General features: G+C 61.5%; 1 protein-coding gene across 4 annotated transcripts; it reads left to right on the top strand.

Annotated features, from left to right (window-relative positions):
- The first annotated feature begins 5,484 nt into the window (after positions 1 to 5,484).
- LOC135189377 (kinesin-like protein KIF18B) lies at positions 5,485 to 14,067 on the top strand. Of its 4 annotated transcripts, XM_064169676.1 has the most exons (15): positions 5,487 to 5,688; positions 6,546 to 7,001; positions 7,728 to 7,885; positions 8,330 to 8,434; positions 8,701 to 8,811; positions 9,542 to 9,739; positions 9,896 to 10,072; positions 10,343 to 10,417; positions 10,533 to 10,645; positions 10,777 to 10,997; positions 11,530 to 12,076; positions 12,657 to 12,815; positions 13,254 to 13,349; positions 13,479 to 13,569; positions 13,835 to 14,067. In XM_064169676.1, the coding sequence occupies exons 1-15, from the start codon at positions 5,631 to 5,633 to the stop codon at positions 13,859 to 13,861; spliced, it is 2,592 nt and encodes an 863-aa protein (XP_064025746.1). In that variant the 5' UTR covers positions 5,487 to 5,630; the 3' UTR covers positions 13,862 to 14,067. The 4 variants fall into 4 exon arrangements, with proteins under 4 accessions (XP_064025747.1, XP_064025749.1, XP_064025748.1 ...); XM_064169677.1 differs by lacking the exon at positions 8,701 to 8,811 and having other exon boundaries at positions 5,485 to 5,688; XM_064169679.1 differs by lacking the exon at positions 9,896 to 10,072 and having other exon boundaries at positions 5,485 to 5,688.
- Positions 14,068 to 19,159: the final 5,092 nt, after the last annotated feature.

Here is a 19,159-nt window from a genome sequence, read left to right as displayed (position 1 = left end):
GTGTCGGTGTTTTCCAGTCGGCAATTTATCTTTGCAAGTAGGCCAGTGCCAAAAGAGACAAAGAACAAAACGACCCTATTATTTGTATTCAAGAACAGTCTTAGCCCTGAAACAAAACGAAAACAAAGAAACAACCTGCCTAGCACAAAGCAAAGCGAGGTCCAACTCAAAGCAGGCACCAGTGTTTTAGAAGACACAGCCCCTGCTCAGCCTGTGAGTAATTACCGGATGCATTCACCGCGTTAGTGTTAGGGATGCACAACAGCAGCCTGCGAAGCTGCTCCCCGCCAAGGCTTGTGCCAGTGCCCGAAAAAACAGTGGCAGTGACAGTATCATAGTATCATCATCAGGGTTGGAAGAGACCTCACAGATCATCAAGTCCAACCCTTTACCCCCTTTACCACAGAGCTCAAGGCCAGACCATGGCACCAAGTGCCACGTCCAGTCCTGCCTTGAACAGCCCCAGGGACGGCGACTCCACCACCTCCCCGGGCAGCCCATTCCAGTGTCCAATGACTCTCTCAGGGAAGAACTTTCTCCTCACCTCCAGCCTAAATTTCCCCTGGTGCAGCCTGAGGCTGTGTCCTCTCGTTCTGGTGCTGGCCACCTGAGAGAAGAGAGCAACCTCCTCCTGGCCACAATCACCCCTCAGGTAGTTGTAGACAGCAATAAGGTCTCCCCTGAGCCTCCTCTTCTCCAGGCTAACCAATCCCAGCTCCCTCAGCCTCTCCTCGTAGGGCTGTGCTCAAGGCCTCTCCCCAGCCTCGTCGCCCTTCTCTGGACACGCTCAAGCATCTCAATGTCCCTCCTAAACTGGGGGGCCCAGAACTGAACACAGTACTCAAGGTGAGGTCTAACCAGTGCAGAGTACAGGGGCAGAATGACCTCCCTGCTCCTGCTGGCCACACCATTCCTGATGCAGGCCAGGATGCCACTGGCTCTCTTGGCCACCTGGGCACACTGCTGGCTCATGTTCAGGTGGGTATCAATCAGTACCCCCAGATCCCTCTCTGTCTGGCTGCTCTCAGCCACTCTGACCCCAGCCTGTATCTCTGCATGGGGTTGCTGTGGCCAAAGTGCAGCACCCTGCACTTGGAGCTATTGAACCCCATCCCATTGGACTCTGCCCATCTGTCCAGGTGGTCAAGGTCCCGCTGCAGAGCCCTTCTGCCCTCCAACCCAGTCACATCTGCCCCCAGCTTGGTGTCATCTGCAAACTTGCTGATGACTGACTCCATGCCCTCATCCAGATCATCTATGAAGATGTTAAAGAGGATGGGGCCCAGCACTGATCCCTGAGGGACACCACTAGTGACAGCTGCCAGCTGGATGTGGCACCATTCACCACCACTCTCTGGATCCGGCCCTCCAGCCACAGGAGACACTTTGGTGCCATTCTCCCGTTCTGGGTTCCTGGAAACAGCTGTCACAAGAGAAACAGGAGGCTGGAGAAACAGCAGAGACATAGGAGAGGGCTTTTTCTATTGTGGCTGCAGGTGTTTATGAGGACCAGAGTCTGTTGTCTGTTGCCTGTCTCGCAAAACCTGCTGGGATTTTAACACTAACTAGAAGGCCAAATGTTGTCAAATCTCTCGATTCACTTAGTCTGCTTTGAAAACCACAGGGTTTGGGCTGTGAGGGGATGAACGATGGGCTGGACGTTGGAGAGACTGGGATTTCCTCACAACAAAAGCCTATCTCCTTTATGATATGTCTTGAGAAAGCTTGTCCTGACAAGACATTTATCACCCTACTAACTAGCTACTGAGCAGGGATAATGCTTCTTTGCTGGTGAAGGAAAAGAGAATTTTAGACTAAAGGAAGGTTTTCATTTGGGGATTTTAGGAGAGTGGGAGAAGAGATGATAGGAGTTAGGCTGCCTAAGCTCTTTGAACCATGACAGCAGCATACAAAGAAGGATTTCACTAAATGCTCATAGTGCAGTTATAACACAGCCTTTCTACTGAGGGGAATGCCACTACTTCTGTATTCAGAAGCATAGAATGGTTTAGGTTGGCAGGGACCTCAAAGACCATCTCATTCCAACACCAGTGGCGTGAATGGTGCAGCCCTGTGGTTTGCAAGATTAGATTTGGAACAAGTAGAGGATGCTCTGAGATGGATGTGTCTCTAAAGACTAATATTGAGGTGAATTAAGTCCATCATATACTGGGGAATGTCTGGCTTAACAGAGAGGGATCTGGGGGTGCTGATTGATACCTGCCTGAACATGAGCCAGCAGTGTGCCCAGGTGGCCAAGAGAGCCAGTGGCATTCTGGCATGCATCAGGAATGGTGTGGTCAGCAGGAGCAGGGAGGTCATTCTGCCCCTGTACTCTGCACTGGTTAGACCACACCTTGAGTGCTGTGTTCAGTTCTGGGCCCCCCAGTTTAGGAGGGACATTGAGATGCTTGAGCATGTCCAGAGAAGGGCGACGAGGCTGGGGAGAGGCCTTGAGCACAGCCCTACGAGGAGAGGCTGAGGGAGCTGGGATTGGTTAGCCTGGAGAAGAGGAGGCTCAGGGCAGACCTTATTGCTGTCTACAACTACCTGAGGGGTGGTTGTGGACAGGAGGAGGTTGCTCTCTTCTCTCAGGTGGCCAGCACCAGAACAAGAGGACACAGCCTCAGGCTGCGCCAGGGGAGATTTAGGCTGGAGGTGAGGAGAAAGTTCTTCCCTGAGAGAGTCATTGGACACTGGAATGGGCTGCCCGGGGAGGTGGTGGAGTCGCCGTCCCTGGAGCTGTTCAAGGCAGGACTGGACGTGGCACTTGGTGCCATGGTCTGGCCTTGAGCTCTGTGGTAAAGGGTTGGACTTGATGATCTGTGAGGTCTCTTCCAACCCTGGTGATACTGGGATACAATTGTGACACATATTATAATACAGATGTCCCTACAAGCCCCACAATTAAAGTTTCATTTCCTATGAACACTGAGGTTTAAGAAAGTTCAGACTCCACTGGAAGGATCTGCTGCACTGGTGGCATTTGTAAGGTCAAGTTACTCCACACAGATATTTTTTTTGACTACGAGGGTATCCCCAGATAGCACATTTTCTTGGCATTTACAAGAATACATAATCCTTTGGTATTCACACTCTGTCACCTTAGAATCAAAGAATCAGCCAGGCTGGAAGAGACCTCCAGGCTCATCCAGCCCAACCTAGCACCCAGCCCTGGCCAATCAACCACACCATGGCACTAAGTGCCCCAGCCAGGCTTGGCTTCAACACCTCCAGGCACAGCGACTCCACCACCTCCCTGGGCAGCCCTTTCCAATGCCAATTACTCTCTCTGCCAACAACTTCCTCCTAACACACAGCCTAGACCTGCCCTGGCACAACTTGAGGCTGTGTCCCCTTGTTCTGTTGCTGGTTGCCTGGCAGAAGGCAACATTCAACTGGAATGGACCAATAGGTTAAAAGAATCTGCAAGAAGGTAGGTACAGGTAGTGTGATAGCTTAACCCTCATCTCCTCATCTGACATGAATAAAAGGAGTAAAATGATGATAAATTATTATTATTAATTAAATTATTATTAAACAAATTAACTCTGCCTCCCACATAACTTGTTACAAAGATTATACAGGTTATAAAAGGGTCAGTGTTTGGATGAGAATTCTCTTCATGCCTGACAAATTTGGTAGTTTTTTATGATGAAGTCACAGCAACAGTGGACTAGGCAACTGATATCATCTACAGGGATCTGACTAAGGCATTTGGCTCTGTCCCACATGGCATCCTGGTCACCAAACTGGAACAACACAGACTGGATGGGTGGAGCACTGCTGGGTAAGGAACTGGCTGGATGGTGGCACACAGAGAGTGGTGATCAAGGGCACAATGTCCACCTGGAGACCAGTGCCAAGTGGCTCCCTCAGGGGTCAGCACTGGCATCAGTGCTGTGTAACAGCTTTGTTAGTGACATGGACAGAGGAATCAGGGCACCCTCAGCAAGTCTGCAGGTCTGCAGGTAGCACCAAGCTGTGTGGCACAGTTGATTTGCCAGAGGGCAGGGATCCATCCAGACGGACCTGGACAGGCTGCAGAGCTGTGCCCAGGCCAACCTCATGGCATTCAACAAGGCCAAGTGTAAGGTCCTGCACCTGGGTGGGCACAATCCCAAGCACAGCTCCAGGCTGGGTGGGGAATGGCTGAGAGCAGCCCTGAGGAACAGGCCCTGGGGGTCTGGGCTGATGAAAAGCTCCACAGGAGCCTGCAGTGTGAGTGCAGCCCAGACACAACCCTGTGCTGGGCTGCAGCAAGAGCAGTGCGGGCAGCAGGGCAAGGGAGGGGATTCTGCCCCTTGGCTCTGCTCTCCTCGGACCCTACCTGGAGTCCTGGGGGCAGTTCTGGAGCCCCCAACACAAGCAGGACATGGAAGTGTTGGAGCCAGTCCAGAGGCGGCCACCAAGATGCTGAGAGGGCTGCAGCAGCTCTGCTGTGAGCACAGGCTGAGAGAGTTGGGGCTGTGCAGCCTGGAGAAGAGAAGGCTTTGAGGAGACCTTGGAGTGGCCTTCCAGTGTCTGAAGGGGGCTAGAGGAGGGCTGAGGAGGGACTACTGACAAGGTCTGGGAATGACAGGACAAGGGGGAATGGGTTTGAACTGGCAGAGGGGAGATTGAAACTGGTTGTTAGGAAAGGGTTGTTTGCAGTGAGGGTGGTGAGACACTGGCACAGGTTGCCCAGGGAGGTTGTGGCTGCTCCCTGCCTGGAGGTGTTCAAGGCCAGGTTGGGTGAGGCCTTGAGTGACCTGTTCTAGTGGGAGGTGTCCCTGCCTATGGCAGGGGTTGGGACTGCCTGAGCTTGGAGGTCCCTTCCAACCTAAACCATGCTATGATTCACAACAGGAATGGTTACTAATACTTTGAGAATGGTACTTGGACAACCTAGATCCAAGCCCAGTAAATCCTACCCCACTAACAAAGGGAAGGAAGTTCCCAGAGCCTTTAGGACCATATCAGTGACTCACAATGCCATTTGCTGATTGTGGACTCCCTTCATGCCAGCTTCTCTGTTTTCCTCCCATTCTGTCTCCATGGGTTTTGCATGAACTGACACATCAGTACACCAGGAAAAGATTTTCTTCCCAGAGAGAGTGATTGGCATTGGAATGGGCTGCCCAGGGAGGTGGTGGAGTCTCTGTGCCTGGAGGTGTTGAAGCCAAGCCTGGCTGGGGCACTTAGTGCCATGGTCTGGTTGGTTGGCCAGGGCTGGGTGCTAGGTTGGGCTGGCTGAGCTTGGAGCTCTCTTCCAGCCTGGCTGATTCTATTCTATTGTTATTCTCTTCTCGTTCTCTTCTCTTCCCTTTTAATTCTACTCTATTCTATGTGGTTCTGTACCAGTCAGGTGATTTCTTACTTGCCTTCCTCACAACAGTTCCACCAGAAGCCGATCAAACAAGCTGCATGGGCTGATCAGCTCTCCGCCGCCCGGCGCTGCCGCCGCCGGTTCTGCCTCCCCAGCGGCCGGCGGGGCCCGGGGCAGGGCTGGGGCGCAGAGATGGCGGCCAGGCCCCGCGGGACTACAGCTCCCAGGGGGCACCGCGCCGAGAGGGCGGGCACGCGGGCGGCAGCGGGCGGAGCTGGCGGCGCTCAGCAGCCAATGGGAGGCTGCGCTCGGCCCTTGACCAATGAGCGCGGGGGGCGTGGCCGGCGGGACGTTTGAAGCCCCTGCGGAGGAAGCAGCTGGTGAGGGGCGCTGGGGCCGGGACGGGAGGGCTGGGGGCGGCTGCGGGAGCCTGCGGGGCTGGGAGAGTGCTGGGGCGGAGTGGGGCAGGGGCCGGGAGAGTGCTGGGGCGGAGTGGGGCAGGGGCCGGGAGAGTGCTGGGGCGGAGTGGGGCAGGGGCCGGGAGAGTGCTGGGGCGGAGTGGGGCAGGGGCCGGGAGGGTGCTGGGGCGGAGTGGGGCAGGGGCTGGGAGGGTGCTGGGACGGAGTGGGGCAGGGGCTGGGAGGGTGCTGGGGCGGAGTGGGGCAGGGGTCGGAAGCGCTTGGGACGAAGTGGGGCAGGGGGCGGGGTCGGAAGCGCTTGGGACGAAGTGGGGCAGGGGCTGGGGTCGGAAGCGCTTGGGACGAAGTGGGGTAGGGTCTCGGGAGGAGGCTGGGGCCAGGGCTCGGGGGCAGATGCTTCTGAGACGCTTGGGTAGGGTCCCGAGGAGGACGCCAGGGCCAGAGGGCTGGGGCCGGGACCGGCTGTGGAAGCGCCTGGGCTGGAGCGGAGCAGGGTCCCGGGAAGGGCTCCGGGGCCGGGGCATGGCTGTGTGTGTGCTGTGGAACAGGGGTGAGGGTGCGGAGGGGCTCTGGGCAGCCCGTGTGGGTGTAGCAGCCTCAGTGTGGCTGTGGGCACCCGAAGGGGCTGCAGGGTCCCCGGAGCCGGTCCAAACGCGTAGGCTTGGGCGGTTTGGAACGGCAGCCGCACGGGCACCGGCGGCGGTTGGGGCAGGCAGGCGGCGGGAGCAGGCTCCGGCGCGGGGCGGTTAAGGCTTTCTGCGGCCCCAGGCTGCCCCCGCAGCGCTTCCCCGCCCTGGCTGAGCCTTCTCTCCTCTCAGAGTGCGCTCTCAGGACTTTCGAGCCCGGAGTTGTGTTTCTCGGTGTACTTCAGCCGGTGATTTCCAGAGCTTTGCTTGAGTCGCTGCTGTGCGGAGCCCAAGGGCCCTGCCCGGAGCCCGCTGCGGTCGCCGCCGCCGCCGCCATGGCGCTGGTGCCTCCCCCCGGGGAGGGCACCGTGGCCGTCATGGTGCGAGTGCGACCCCCTGCAGCCGGCGAGAGAGCCGCGCAGCAGCCGCTGCTGAGAGTCGTCGACCGCAACACCCTCGTGTTCGACCCCGAGGGGCTGGGTGGTGCCTCCGGCCCTGCGCTGCCTGCCCGCGGCACCAAGCACCCGAGGAAACAGCAGAAGTTCGTCTTCGACCGGGTGTTTGGGGAGCAGGCGAGGCAGGAGGAGGTGTTCCAGCACGCCACCCGCGACATGGTCGGCAGCGTCCTCGACGGCTACAACTGCTCCGGTAAGCGCCAGCCAAGTGCCCTGGTGCTGCCAGCAGCTCCTGCCCCGCCTGGCCCTGCTCTGGGTGCGCTCAGCAGAGCCTGCGCTGCTCCCAGAAGCCCTCTCCAAAGCTTCCCCGGGCTGCACGATGCCAACTGTCAGCCTGGCCCCGCAGCAGAGGGCTTCGGCAGCGTGCAGCTGAAGGAGCCCCTGGCTGCTGCCAGGCAGCTCTGAGCAGGCAGCAGCTGCTCTCCTGCCTCGCCCTGCTCCGGGCCGGGCGCTGGCCCCGCAGAGGCTGGTGCTGGCTCTGTGGTGCTGGCCGAGCTGCCGAAGGCTGCTGCTGTCCCCGTGCCCGCCTGGCAGGCAGGCAGGGACCTGTCTGCATCCGCACGGAGCGGCTCCAGGAGCCTCCCGTGAGGGTCGGGAAGCACTGAGAGCTGCTGCTGGGGGGAGAGGCTGAGGCTGCCCGGGTGAGGGTGTCCTGCTCTGCTGGGGCCCCTTCAGAGAGGCTGCTGAAGGATGGGAGAGGAGAAACGAGGTGAAAACTGAGACCAACTGCAAGGGTTGGAAGGGCAAAGAGCTGCTGGTGAGGGATGGGGGAAGGAGCTGCTGGGCTTGGTAAGGGGAGAGTGAGAGCAGGAGAGGGGTTGGGGCCTGGCTGTGTCTCTGTTTCCTTAAGCTGGAGGAGGACACAAATGGCACTGAAGCATTTACTGGGCTCTGAAGGCTCCTCCCTTTCTCCTGCCAGTGTTTGCCTACGGTGCCACGGGAGCAGGGAAAACCTTCACCATGCTGGGCTCGGAGCAGAGCCCTGGCATCATCTACCTCACCATGGTGGAGCTGTACAAGAGGCTTGAGGCCATGAAGGAGGAGAGGACCTATGAGGTCCTGGTCTCCTACCTGGAGGTATGCTGTGCCCAGCTGTGTGCCCTCCGCTGCCAGGCACCACCTGGAGGGCTTGGGGTCGTAGTGCCAGGGGTAGCCTTGTGCTGCCAGCTGTGCCCAGCGGCCCAGGACAGACCTAGACTGGAAGCAGGCTCCCCCAGGCCATTTGGTGAACTGCTGCTGCTGGTGTGTGCCATCTGGAGCTGGGGGCATTTGGTGTGGCCCACAGGGCAGTGAGGGCTGCCTGGCTGCCAGGGCTGTGGAGCAGCAGTGGCTCAGTGCCTTGCTGCTGAAGGCCTCCTGAGCTCTGCCTTTGGGGCACCTTGAGCTGTGCCTGCTGGCAGGAGGTGGCAGAGGTGCTGCTGGGTGGGCAGCAGGCTGGGCGTGGCCCTGGGCTCCAGAGCTGCTGTGCTGCTGCCCCTGGGGGAAGCAAGCCTCAGGCTGAGCTGGAGCTCCCTGCTGCAGGTCTACAACGAGCAGATCCATGACCTGCTGGAGCCCAAGGGCCCTCTGAGCATCCGGGAGGAGCCTGGCAGGGGAGCTGTGGTCCAGGGCCTGTCCTTCCACCAGGTGGGTCTGGAAGCAGGCACAAGGGCTGGGCAAGGCTGTGCCTGCCCCGCTTGTGCCAGGCAGCGCTGCGGGTCGGGGGGGCTGTGGGCACAGGGGGTGCCCCCTGGGTGCCCTGTGGCTGGCAGCAAAGGCGAGCCCGAGGCGGGAGCAGCCCTGCGGAGCTGCGGGAGGCCTCCTGCCGTGCCCCTGTGGCTGCCCAGTGCGCGGCTGTCTGGGTGCCCGCGTTGGGGCTGCGCTGATGCCTGCCCTCTGCCTGCTCTCCCCAGCCCAGCTCGGCAGAGCAGCTGCTGCAGATGCTGCTGAGCGGCAACAGGAACCGGACGCAGCATCCCACGGATGCCAACGCCTGCTCCTCCCGCTCCCACGCTGTCTTCCAGGTGCGGGCTGCTGCTGGGGCATGCCCTGGGCTTGTGCCCAGAGGGGGCTAGGGAGCAATGCTGTGCCAGGGCTGCTGCTGCTGGTGTGCCACAAGTCGAGTGGGAGGTGTCTGTGGCCCCAAAAGCTCCAAGGGGCTGGTGACAGCTCCTGCTTGTGCTTGCCCCTGTACCACAGAGGGCTTGTCCCCTGCACTGGCACCGAGCTGGGGCCGATAGTCCTGGGGGCTCTGCAGACTTTTGCCCCCCAGTTCCCTTTGCTCCCCTGCACCCTCTGCAGTGGGTTTTGCTCCCAGCCCTTGCCCACGTTAGCAGAGCCCTCACAGCTGTGTGGACAGTGCAGTGCTCTGGTTGCCCTTCCAGCCTGCCCTGGGTTTGTGCCCACTGCTTTTGGCAGGGGCAGCCCTGGTGCCTGGGTGGAGTCCTGGCTGGACTGGTCAGCAGGTGCTGGGTTCCTGCTGCCAGCCATTAGCGGTGCAGGAGATGTGCCCATCCTGCAGCCAGCTGTGCCTCCTGGCTGCAGAGCCCAGGCTGGGGAGGGCCCAGCCCTTGAGTGGCACTAAGGCCTGTGCAGGATTTGCCCTGGGGGTCTTGAGGGTGCTGCAGGGAGGGGAGATGTGCAGGGTGCAGCAGCAGGGGCTGGGATGCTGGTGGCAGGGCAGGCTGGGTGGCTGTGCCCCTTGCCGCCGGCTCCCTGGTGCAGCTGCAGCCTCTTTGCCCTCTGCCCTGCCAGGTGTGCGTGAAGCAGCAGGACTGTGCCGCTGGGCTCGGTGGGGCCGTGCGAGTGGCCAAGCTGAGCTTGGTGGACCTGGCGGGCTCGGAGCGAGCTTCGGTGGCCAAGACGAGGGGCGAGCGGCTGCGGGAGGGGGCCAGCATCAACCGCTCGCTGCTGGCCCTGATCAACGTCCTGACGGCGCTGGCGGGCGGCAGGGTAAGGCTGTGGCCGGGGGCTGGCCCCGGCGGGGCGCTGCGGGCGGCAGCCCGGGCCGGGCTGTGCTCGGGAGGTGCCGCGGGCCGAGCGCGGGCAGGGCTGGCGGCCGGGGCCCGAGGGCCGGCAGCTGAGCAGCGCCTGGGCGCCTTGGCACAGGGCAGGAGCGGGCACGTCCCGTACCGGGACAGCAAGCTGACGCGCCTGCTGAAGGACTGCCTGGGCGGCAACTGCCGCACCCTCATGCTGGCTGCGCTCAGCCCCTCGCCGCTGGCCTCCGAGGACACCTACAGCACGCTCAAGTATGCCAGCCAGGCCAAGGCCATCAGGGTCTCGGTGAGCATCGCCTGGCGCCGCTCTGCCCCGGGCTGGCGCCCGCTGCCCGCTCCTGCCGCTGCCTGCCCCGGCTGTGGGCGCGCAGCGCTGGCGGAGCTGCGGCAGCCTGCGCCTGCCCCCGGGCCCGGGGCCCCTCTGCCCCGCAGCCAGCCTGTGCCCCTGGGGCACGGGAGCCGGCAGGGGGCATGGAGCTGCCCTGCTGCGGGCCGGGCGGAGGGGCAGCAGCTGCCCCGGGGCTGCTCTCAGCTCTGCTGCTCGCTGTCTCCGCAGCTGAAGCGCAACCTGCTGAGCGTGGACTGCCACGTGTGCGGCTACACGGAGCTGTGCGAGCAGCTGAGAGCCGAGGTGAGAGCTGCTGGGCAGGGCAGGGCTGGGCTCTGCCTGGGCTGGGCTTGGCACGCAGGCTGCCGAGCTGCTGGGGCACGGCCTGGGCTGAGCCACGCCTGACCCTCGCTCGCAGGTGGCGGAGCTGCGGGCCAAGCTCCGTGCCTACGAGGATGCTGCCCGGGGGTCCCAGAGCCAGGTGCCAGTGCTGCTGCCTGCCCACTCTTCTGGCCCCTCGGAGCTGCCCAGGTGAGGCTGGCAGGGAGGAGGGGTGGAGCTGGCTGTGACACCTTGGTGATGCCAGTGGTGCTGAGCCTGCCTTTGGTGCCAGTGGCTGAAGTTCCCCACCTGACTGGCCCTTGTCTCTGTCTCTGTGCCAGGGCTGTAGCTCCTGCCGTGAGCTGCCCCCCACAGCTGCAGTCCCTGCACGAGGATGGCAGCTTCCTGGCTCCCGAAGTGGCCTCCGAGGAAGTGCAGCCCCAGGCCCAGCAGGAGGCTGCTCCAAGGCAGGAGCAGGTCCCAGCTGCAAGCACAGCTGCAGAGCTGAGCGGGGCCAGCCCAGCCCAGAGGAGCCAGCAGGGCTGTGATGGGCAGGAGCCAGGTTTGTGCCCTCTCCCCTGTCTAGGATCTGATGCAGCAGGGGGGGCTGGGGAGGGCAGCTGGCAGCTGTAGGCACAGGGCAGGGAGAGGAGTTTCTGCTGGCCTGGCACCCAGTGGGTTCTGAGCCTCCCTTTCTCTTCTTGGGTGCTCCTCTGGGGTGCATCTGCCCCAAGCAGCCCAGCTGTAGCCTGAGCCCTGGCAGCCTTTGTCTGAGCAGGGCTGAACTCTTCCTCCTCCTCCTCAGTGCCACTGCATGGCCCAGAGAGCAAATCTGTGGCTCTGCAGAGGCTGTTTGTGGGCACAGCCCTGGCGCTGCCAGGGGGCACTTGCTGTGGGAGCAGGATGGTGCCTTGAGGCTGGCATGGGCAGGGCTGTTTGTGCCTGCTGTTGCCCTTGGGTTTGCTGTGGTTTGGTGGAGCCTCCAGAGGAAAGAGCTGAGGGTGGTGTGGGGCAGAGGGGCACGGCCTGGGGCTTGGGGGTGCCTGGCAGGTGCAGGCAGGGAGGTGACTTTGGTCTCTTCTCTGCCCCTGTAGCTGAGAGCTCTGTGGCTGTGCCTGGCGCCCCTGTGATCAGCTCTCCCCTGCCCGGCTGGCAGCACCTGGCTCCGCTCACCAGTGCCACGCTGCTGGCCCTCAGCCCCATTAAGAAGAGGGAGAGGTCCCCTGAGATGCCAACTTCTTCCCAGCTGGCATCTCCCTGCGGCCTCTCCCCACGGGTGAAACGGCAGCGCAGGTGTGGGCAGCAAGCAGAGGCTGCCAGGGCAGGGCAGAGCCTGGACAGCCTCTGCCTGCCAGCTGCAGCCCCAGCACCCCCTGGCACCCTGCCAGCCTCGTCCTGCAGCTCCAGCCTGTGCCCAGTGACAGTCACCCAGAGCCGTGTGCCCCTGTCCCAGCTGGCAGCTCAGAGTGGCTGTGCCCTGCCCCAGCCCTCTGGCCCTGACCTCGATGTCACCCATGAGGTCTGCAGGCTGCCAGCCTCGGCCAGCAGGCCTGGACCCTTGGGCTGCAGCGTGCTGCAGGCCCCTGCCTGGGAGCACAGCCAGAGCCCCCTGGAGAAGCAGGATGCCCTCTCAGTGCCCAAGTGAGTGCTGCCCTGGGGCCTTCCCTGTGCCTTTGGGGATCACTGCAGCTGTGTGGAGGGTGGGCAGGAGGCGCTGGGCCGGTGGGTGGGCAGCAGGGGGCTGAGCTCATCTGGGCATGGCTGGCAGAAGAGAAGCAGCAGCCAGAGGGGTGAGTGTCCTTGTGCCATCCCTGTGTGCCACTTCCTGCACAGTCTTCCCACCCTTCTCCTGCAAGTAGCCTCCTTGGGCATGAGCTGCATGAAGGTGGGAGCAGGTTTTTGCTTTCCAGGGCACTGCCTGCCCTCAGATGGGATTTGGCTCCGAGGGGTCCAGTCCTGTGGGATTCCCTCTGCTGGCAATGCCAGGCAGGGAGTGGCTGCTGTTAGGAGTCCTGTGAGCACCAGGAGAGCTCCCAGCTCGGGTGCTGCAGGCAGGGCCTGGGCATCTCCCAGCTTGTGCCTGCCCTAGAGCTCCCTCACAGCTTCTGCCCAGCTGAGGAGGGGCTCAGAGGTGATGCCAGTGGTGCTGAGCCTGCCTTTGGTGGCAGTGGCTGAAGTTCACCACCTGACTGCTTCTTGGCTCTGTCTCTCTCTGTGCCAGGGCTGCAGCTCCCATTGTGAGCCACGACCTCAATGTCACCTATGAGGTCTGCAGGGTGCCAGCCTCAGCCAGCAGCCCTGAGCCCCTGGGCTGCAGTGTGTTGGAGGCCCCCAACAGCCAGAGCCTCCTGACCAAGCAGGATGCCCCCTCAGTGCCCAAGTGAGTGCTGCCCTGGGGCCTTCCCTGTGCATTTGGGGGTCCCAGCTCCAAGGCTGGGGGCTGCTTTGTGGATTGTCGGAGCTGTGAGCAGAGAGCAGAGATGGGCAGGAGGCCCTTGGCAGCAGCCTGAGCTCCCCTGGGCATGGCTTGCAAAGAGCTCAAAGCACTCCCAGAAAAGCTCTTTCTCCTTTGGCCATGGAGCATCCTCCAGCTGGCTCCTGGAGCCAGGAGTGGTGGCTGGGAAGCAGGAGGTCACCTCCTCCCCTGCAGAGAGCTGGGAAATGGGTACAGGGAATGGCCCAGCCAGACAGGGAGCAGCTGCACCCAGGCTGGTGCCACCTCCTGAAGGTCTGCCCCCGGCCCAGTTGCCTCTCAGCCTCATGGCATTGGGCAGCCAGGCTAAAGCCCTGGCACTAACCATCTTTTCCTGTTGTGCAGGCCCTCGGGCCGGGCAGGTACCACCAAGGCACCCTGTGTGCCCAAGCTGCCCTTGGTCTGCAGGGCATCTGCCCTGAAGCAGAAGGCACAGGAGAGGTGAGAGAGCTGCCAACAGCTGCTTGTCAGCCCCACTGTGTGCCCAGTGCCCACCCCTGCAGTTGCACCTTGCCTGCAGGCTGTGCCCTGAGCCTGCCTGGTTCCAAACGGCCTCTTTGCCCCCCACAGAGCCATTTGCCCCACCCTGGGTGGGCATCGGAGCCGCATCCCCCAGCTGTGGAGCAGCAGGCAGAGAGCTGCCAAGGCCTCTGTGTGCCAGGTGAGCCTGCCCTGGGAACCACTGTGCCAGGAGTGATCCTTGCCCCGGGGCAGGCTGCAGCCTGCTGCTGTGCCAGCCCCAGTCCCGCTGAGAGGAGCAGTGCCTGGCACGGGGCTGTTGGTGCTGGTTGGGGTGGCTGCAGCCACAGCTTGTGGCAGGGCACCAGGGAAGGGAGCTGAGAGTGCCTGGGGGTGGCTCAGGAGGGGCCCTGGGTGCGCTGCTGCTCTCTGGAGCTGCCTAATGTCCTTCTCTGCTCTCTCTGCAGCCCCAGAGCATCCTTCAGGGCCTCTGAGCGGCAGCGCAGGAAGAGGAGCCCAGAGCGTGCCCAGCCCCGGGCAGAGCAGGAGCCGCTGGGGCTGTGTGGGCAGCCCTGGGCACAGCGCTGGGGCAGGGGCGCGGCGCTGGGGGCCAGGCCCCGGCGGGACTACAGCTCCCGTGGTGCACTGCGCGGGGCGGGCGGCGCTGGAGAGCCAATAGGAGGAGGCTGCGCTCGGCCAAGGACCAATGAGCGCGGGGGGGCGTGGCCGGGGGCGGTGGCCGTGAGCAGGGAGGGAGCGACCGGGGCGGAGTGGGGCAGGGTCCTGGGGGGCGTTGCAGGGCGGGGTTGTGGCGGTGGGGCTGGGGGCAGGGGGGTCAGGCTGTGGTGGGGCTCTGGGGGTGGGCTGGGGGCAGGGGGGGTCAGGCTGTGGTGGGGCTCTGGGGGTGGGCTGGGGGCAGGGGGGGTCAGGCTGTGGTGGGGCTCTGGGGGTGGGCTGGGGGCAGGGGGGGTCAGGCTGTGGTGAGGCTCTGGGGGTGGGGCTGGGGGCAGGGGGAGTCAGGCTGTGGTGGGGCTCTGGGGGTGGGTTGGGGGCAGGGGGGGTCAGGCTGTGGTGGGGCTCTGGGGGTGAGCTGGGGGCAGGGGGGGTCAGGCTGTGGTGGGGCTCTGGGGGTGGGCTGGGGGCAGGGGAGGTCAGGCTGTGGTGGGGCTCTGGGGACCCGAAGGTGATGTAAGGACCTTAGGGAGGCTGCGAAGGCGCTGGGCTGGGGCTGGGTGGTGTAAGGGCAGCTCCGGGGACGGCGGCGATGAGGACAGGGCTGTGGGGGCAGGCTCTGCAGTGGGGGGGCCCAGGTCTTAGCCCGCGTTCGCTTCCCTCCCGGGCTGACCCTTTTGTCTTCTCCGAGGGCACTCTCGGCACGTCCGAGCCCAGAGCTGCGACCTGCACAGCACCCACGAGGGGGTCGACACTGTTCTGGGCGGCTGCAACTGCACTGTAAGAGTGAGCAAACTCCTCTGCTCCTCACGGCAGCTCCTGCCCCAGCTGGCCCTGCTCTGGGGGGGCTCAGCAGAGCTGTGGTTGGCTCTGGAAGCCCTGCAGCAGTTGTGGCAGCAGTGGGCACGCAGCAGCTCTGCAGGAGCACAAAGCCCTGAACTTGCTGTTGGCACCAAGCTGGGACCAGCACAAGTGAGGTCAGGGTAGGGACAATCCTGACATGGAGCTGTCCTCTCAGGCCTGCAGCGCTGGATGCAGGAGTGCAGGGAGAGGTCTCGGGGAGCAGGCAGAGATCAGGCAGCAAGACCAGAGCAGAGACAAAGCCAGGTGAGTGTGGGGTGGGATCAGCTGGCAGCCCAGAGCGGGCTGGGGAGCAGCCTGGTGCAGAGGGACCTGGGGTGCTGCTGGGCAGGAGCTGAGTGGGAGGCAGCAGCAGTGCACCACAGCAGGAGTTAGCTCTGGGGCTGTGTGCCCAGGGGCACTTCTAGCCCAGGTGGAGTTGGGATCATCCAGCTCTGCTCCCAACAAGTCAAGAAGGAGATGGAGAGCTGCAGGTCCTGCCATGGAAGGGAGAATGAAGGAGCTGAGCAGCCCTGCAGAGCTGTGGGAGACCTCCTGCCGTGTCCCTGTGGCTGCTCAGGCCGTGGCTGTCTCGGTGCCTGTTGGGGCTGCTGTACTGATCCCTGCCCTCTGCCTGCTCTCTCCCAGCCCAGCTTGGCAGAGCAGCTCCTGCAGATGCTGCTCAGCGGCAACAAGAAGGAGAAGGCAGAGGAGAGGTGAGAGAGCTGCCAGCAGCTGCTTGTCAGCCCCACTGTGTGCCCAGTGCCCATGGCCTGCAGTTGCACCTTGCCTGCAGGCTGTGCCCTGAGCCTGTCTGGTTCCAAATGGCCTTTTTGCCCCCCACAGAGCCATTTGCCCCACTCTGGGTGGGCATCGGAGCAGCATCCCCCAGCTGTGGGGCAGCAGGCAGAGAGCTGCCAAGTCCTCTGTGTGCCAGGTGAGCCTGGCCTGGGAACCACTGTGCCAGGAGTGATCCTTGCCCTGGGGCAGGCTGCAGTCTGCTGCTGTGCCAGGCCCAGACCTCTTGAGAGGAGCAGTGCCTGGCACGGGGATGTTTGGTGCTGGTTGGGGTGGCTGCAGCCACAGCTTGTGGCAGGGCACCAGGGAAGGGAGCTGAGAGTGCCTGGGGGTGGCTCAGGAGGGGCCCTGGGTGTGCTGCTGCTCTCTGGAGCTGCCTCATGCCCTTCTCTGCTCTCTCTGCAGCCACAGAGCATCCTTCAGGGCCTCTGAGCAGCAGCACAGGAAGAGGAGCCCAGAACGTGCCCAGCCCTTGGCAGCTGCACCCCAGCCAGAGAAGCTCTTCCTGTGAAGGCTTCACCACTCAGGGCCCCCTGCCCAACCTCCCTGCCCTGATGCAAACTTCTCCCATGCTTTGGGATCTTTGTCCCCTCCTTCCTGCAGCCCTCAGCCCCTGCTTTGTGTCCTGCTTTCTGTCCCTGTCCCCTTTCCCCCTTCTCTTGCGGATCAGTTCCCATCTCTGTCACTTCCCCTCCCGTTCTTGTTTCTTTCCTTGGCGGCTCAGTTCCCCTTCCCTCTCCCCTCCCGTTCTGTGGCTCGGTTCCCTCTCCCCCTCCCTCTCCCCTCCCGTTCTGTGGCTCCGTTCCCTCTCCCCCTCCCTCTCCCCTCCCGTTCTGTGGCTCGGTTCCCTCTCCCCCCTCTTTGCTTCCCTACTTTGTGCTGTGCACTAAAGGTTTGGTTCTTTGACTCTCAGAGCTGCTCTTCTGCTTCTGGCCTTCCCTCGGGCACCATGGGGCTGTGGCTCACCCTGGACCAGGCCCTTCCTCCTGGGCTGGGCTCCACTCTGGCTTCCCTGACCTCTGCCATCATCCCAGGGCCCCTGGGGCTGTCCTTTCCTGCCAGCACAGGGCACAGCTGGGCACTGCCACAGCTGGCTGCTTGTAGCAGCTCCTCCTAGCCACCCTCAGAGGTGACCAAGCTTGGCAGGAGCAGGGCTGGGAGGGTGGACACAGCTCTGGGGGTGCTGCTGTGCCTCGGACCTGGGCCCAGCTCCTGCCCCACTTGTGCCCTGCCTGGCAGCAGCAGATCTCTGTCTGCTCACAGCTGGAAGCTTCTAATGCAAACTTGCAGCCCCCTCCCAGTTCGTTTGTCTGATGAGGAGGGAGCTGAGGAGGGACAGAGCTCAGCTCTGCCTCCCTGCAGCCAGCCCCAGTGCCAGCTTCTGTGCTTTGATGCTGGCTGGGGAGGAGCTGGGCACAGAGAAAGCTGTGGGGAGCTGTTGGGGAGCTCAGGTGGGAGCCCAAAGCCCCCACACTGTCCCTCTCCTCCCGGCAAGGCTGTGCCCGCTGGGGGCCTTGAGCGAGCCTGTGGGGATGGAGGTGCCCTGTGCCCATGGGCTGGCACAATGAGTGTGCCTGGGGCAGCCCTGGGCTGGCAGGTGGGTGATGCCAAGTGCCACTGCTGGGGTCCCTTGGTGCCCCACACCAGGTATTTCTGCTGACAGGTGTTGCTGAGGACAGCAGCCCAGGCCAGGCCGAGGGCACAGAGCTGGCTGGGCACTTACTCCAGCAAGCTCAGTGCCACCTCTCTGCTTCCTCAGTGCCTCCAAGCTGTACCCATAGGGCCTTGGCTGCTGCCTCAGGCTAGCTGCTTTTTGGGGCCAGTGGTGGAGGCTGTGCCCCAGCCCCGGTGGCTGTGGGTGAGCAGCACCTCCGTGAGGCAGGCTGCAGACTGCTGCTGTGCCAGTCCCGGTGCAAGGAGCAGTGCCTGGCACAGGGCTGTTGGTGCTGGTTGGGGTGACTGCAGCCACAGCTTGTGGCAGGGCACCAGGGAAGGGAGCTGAGAGAGCCTGGAGGTGGCTCAGGAGGGGCCCTGTGTGAAAATGAAAACCATGCATCAGACCTGCTGTGCTTCCTTCTCAGGTGATGTTGTGATTTGTGCTTCAGGGAAGTACTAATCAGGGAGGTCATATTTCCGTGACTGATTGTTCAATGCAAGGGAGAAGATCAAAGTTGGCAAGGATGTATTCCCAGCAGGTGTTGCTTTGATGACACCTGAGATTATTTCTTGCATGCAAGCATCTCTCTTATGCTGGAAGCTCACTTTTATGAACTCTTTGGATTCACTAGTGAAGGACTCCTTGCTGTAATCCATAAGTAAGGGGAATATGAGTGGGGAGATGACTGAAGTTAACCAGTGCTAAAATGCAGGGTTCAGTGTTATCTTCATAAACAGCACTGAACAGCAGTGGTGTATTTTAAGGGCTGTTTCAGGATATCTACCTAACTGGAATGCAAGTCAAGAGGTGACATTGTCCAGCCTGCAAAACTACTCCTATCTGCAGAGCAACTGTGTGTAAAGCAGCCAGCAGGTAGGAAAACAGCACACAGAGAAAAAGGGAGGGGGGAAAAAGATGCTGGTGAAGGCATCTGTGCTGCAAAGACAAATATCCAGGCACAGCTTCTCACAAGAGCGCAGAACGGGCGCTGCCTCTGTAGGAAGGGGAAGCCTGCCTTACCTCAGTGCCTGTGATACAGTTCAAGTTCACTTCCAAATCAAGGGAACTGAAAAGGAAGCAGGACTTGGACTCTACATCCCCCACATCCTTGCTTGTAGGAATCAAAAAAGGGAGCCAGCTGAATGTGATGAGGGATGTGTCTTTGGAGCACATAGCTGTGTGTCCTTGATGCAGTGAGACTGAGCACAGGAACAGTCAATTGGTGTTCTTGCCTTGTGTAACATCCATGTGGAAGTGGCATAACTTAGAGCAGAGAACTGAGTTAAAATAGCTAACATCTCACTGTTAGCTCACTGTTAGCCAGTAAGAGTGTTGGGAACAGTATTTTATCCAATCACTGTGTTCTATAACTTGTAGGATTACCACAACTTGTATAAAGGGATATAAAAGACTGTAGATATAGCAATAAACAGCTCTGGGGCTCTTTGCCCTTGGCCTTCAACTTCAGCTATTGTATGTACCTTGATCTAGGGTAGGGTGTCCCTGCCCATGGCAGGGGGGTTGGAACTGGATGATCCTTGTGGTCCCTTCCAACCCTGACTGATTCTATGTCGCTGTTACTTTGCCCATCACTAATTAATATATACAGCCACACTTGCTCTTTGTGTATCCCTGCCCTGAAAAAGGCAAGATGATTCCACAGTATTTCATGAACTTTTACCAAGCATCAGCTGCAAGAGAGGTGGCAGAAGAGGCACTCCACAGAGAAGCTGCCTTTGCCCTCTGTGTGCGTGGTAGTGAATCCCTTGACATAAACTGTGCCAAAAGAAGCCAACTGTGCCTTGTAATTAGTCAGCAATATTGG

Source organism: Pogoniulus pusillus, chromosome 32 (assembly GCF_015220805.1).
Source record: "Pogoniulus pusillus isolate bPogPus1 chromosome 32, bPogPus1.pri, whole genome shotgun sequence".
NCBI lineage: Eukaryota > Metazoa > Chordata > Aves > Piciformes > Lybiidae > Pogoniulus > Pogoniulus pusillus.
Note: the sequence above shows the minus strand (reverse complement) of the source record. Positions and strands in the feature narration are given on the sequence as shown.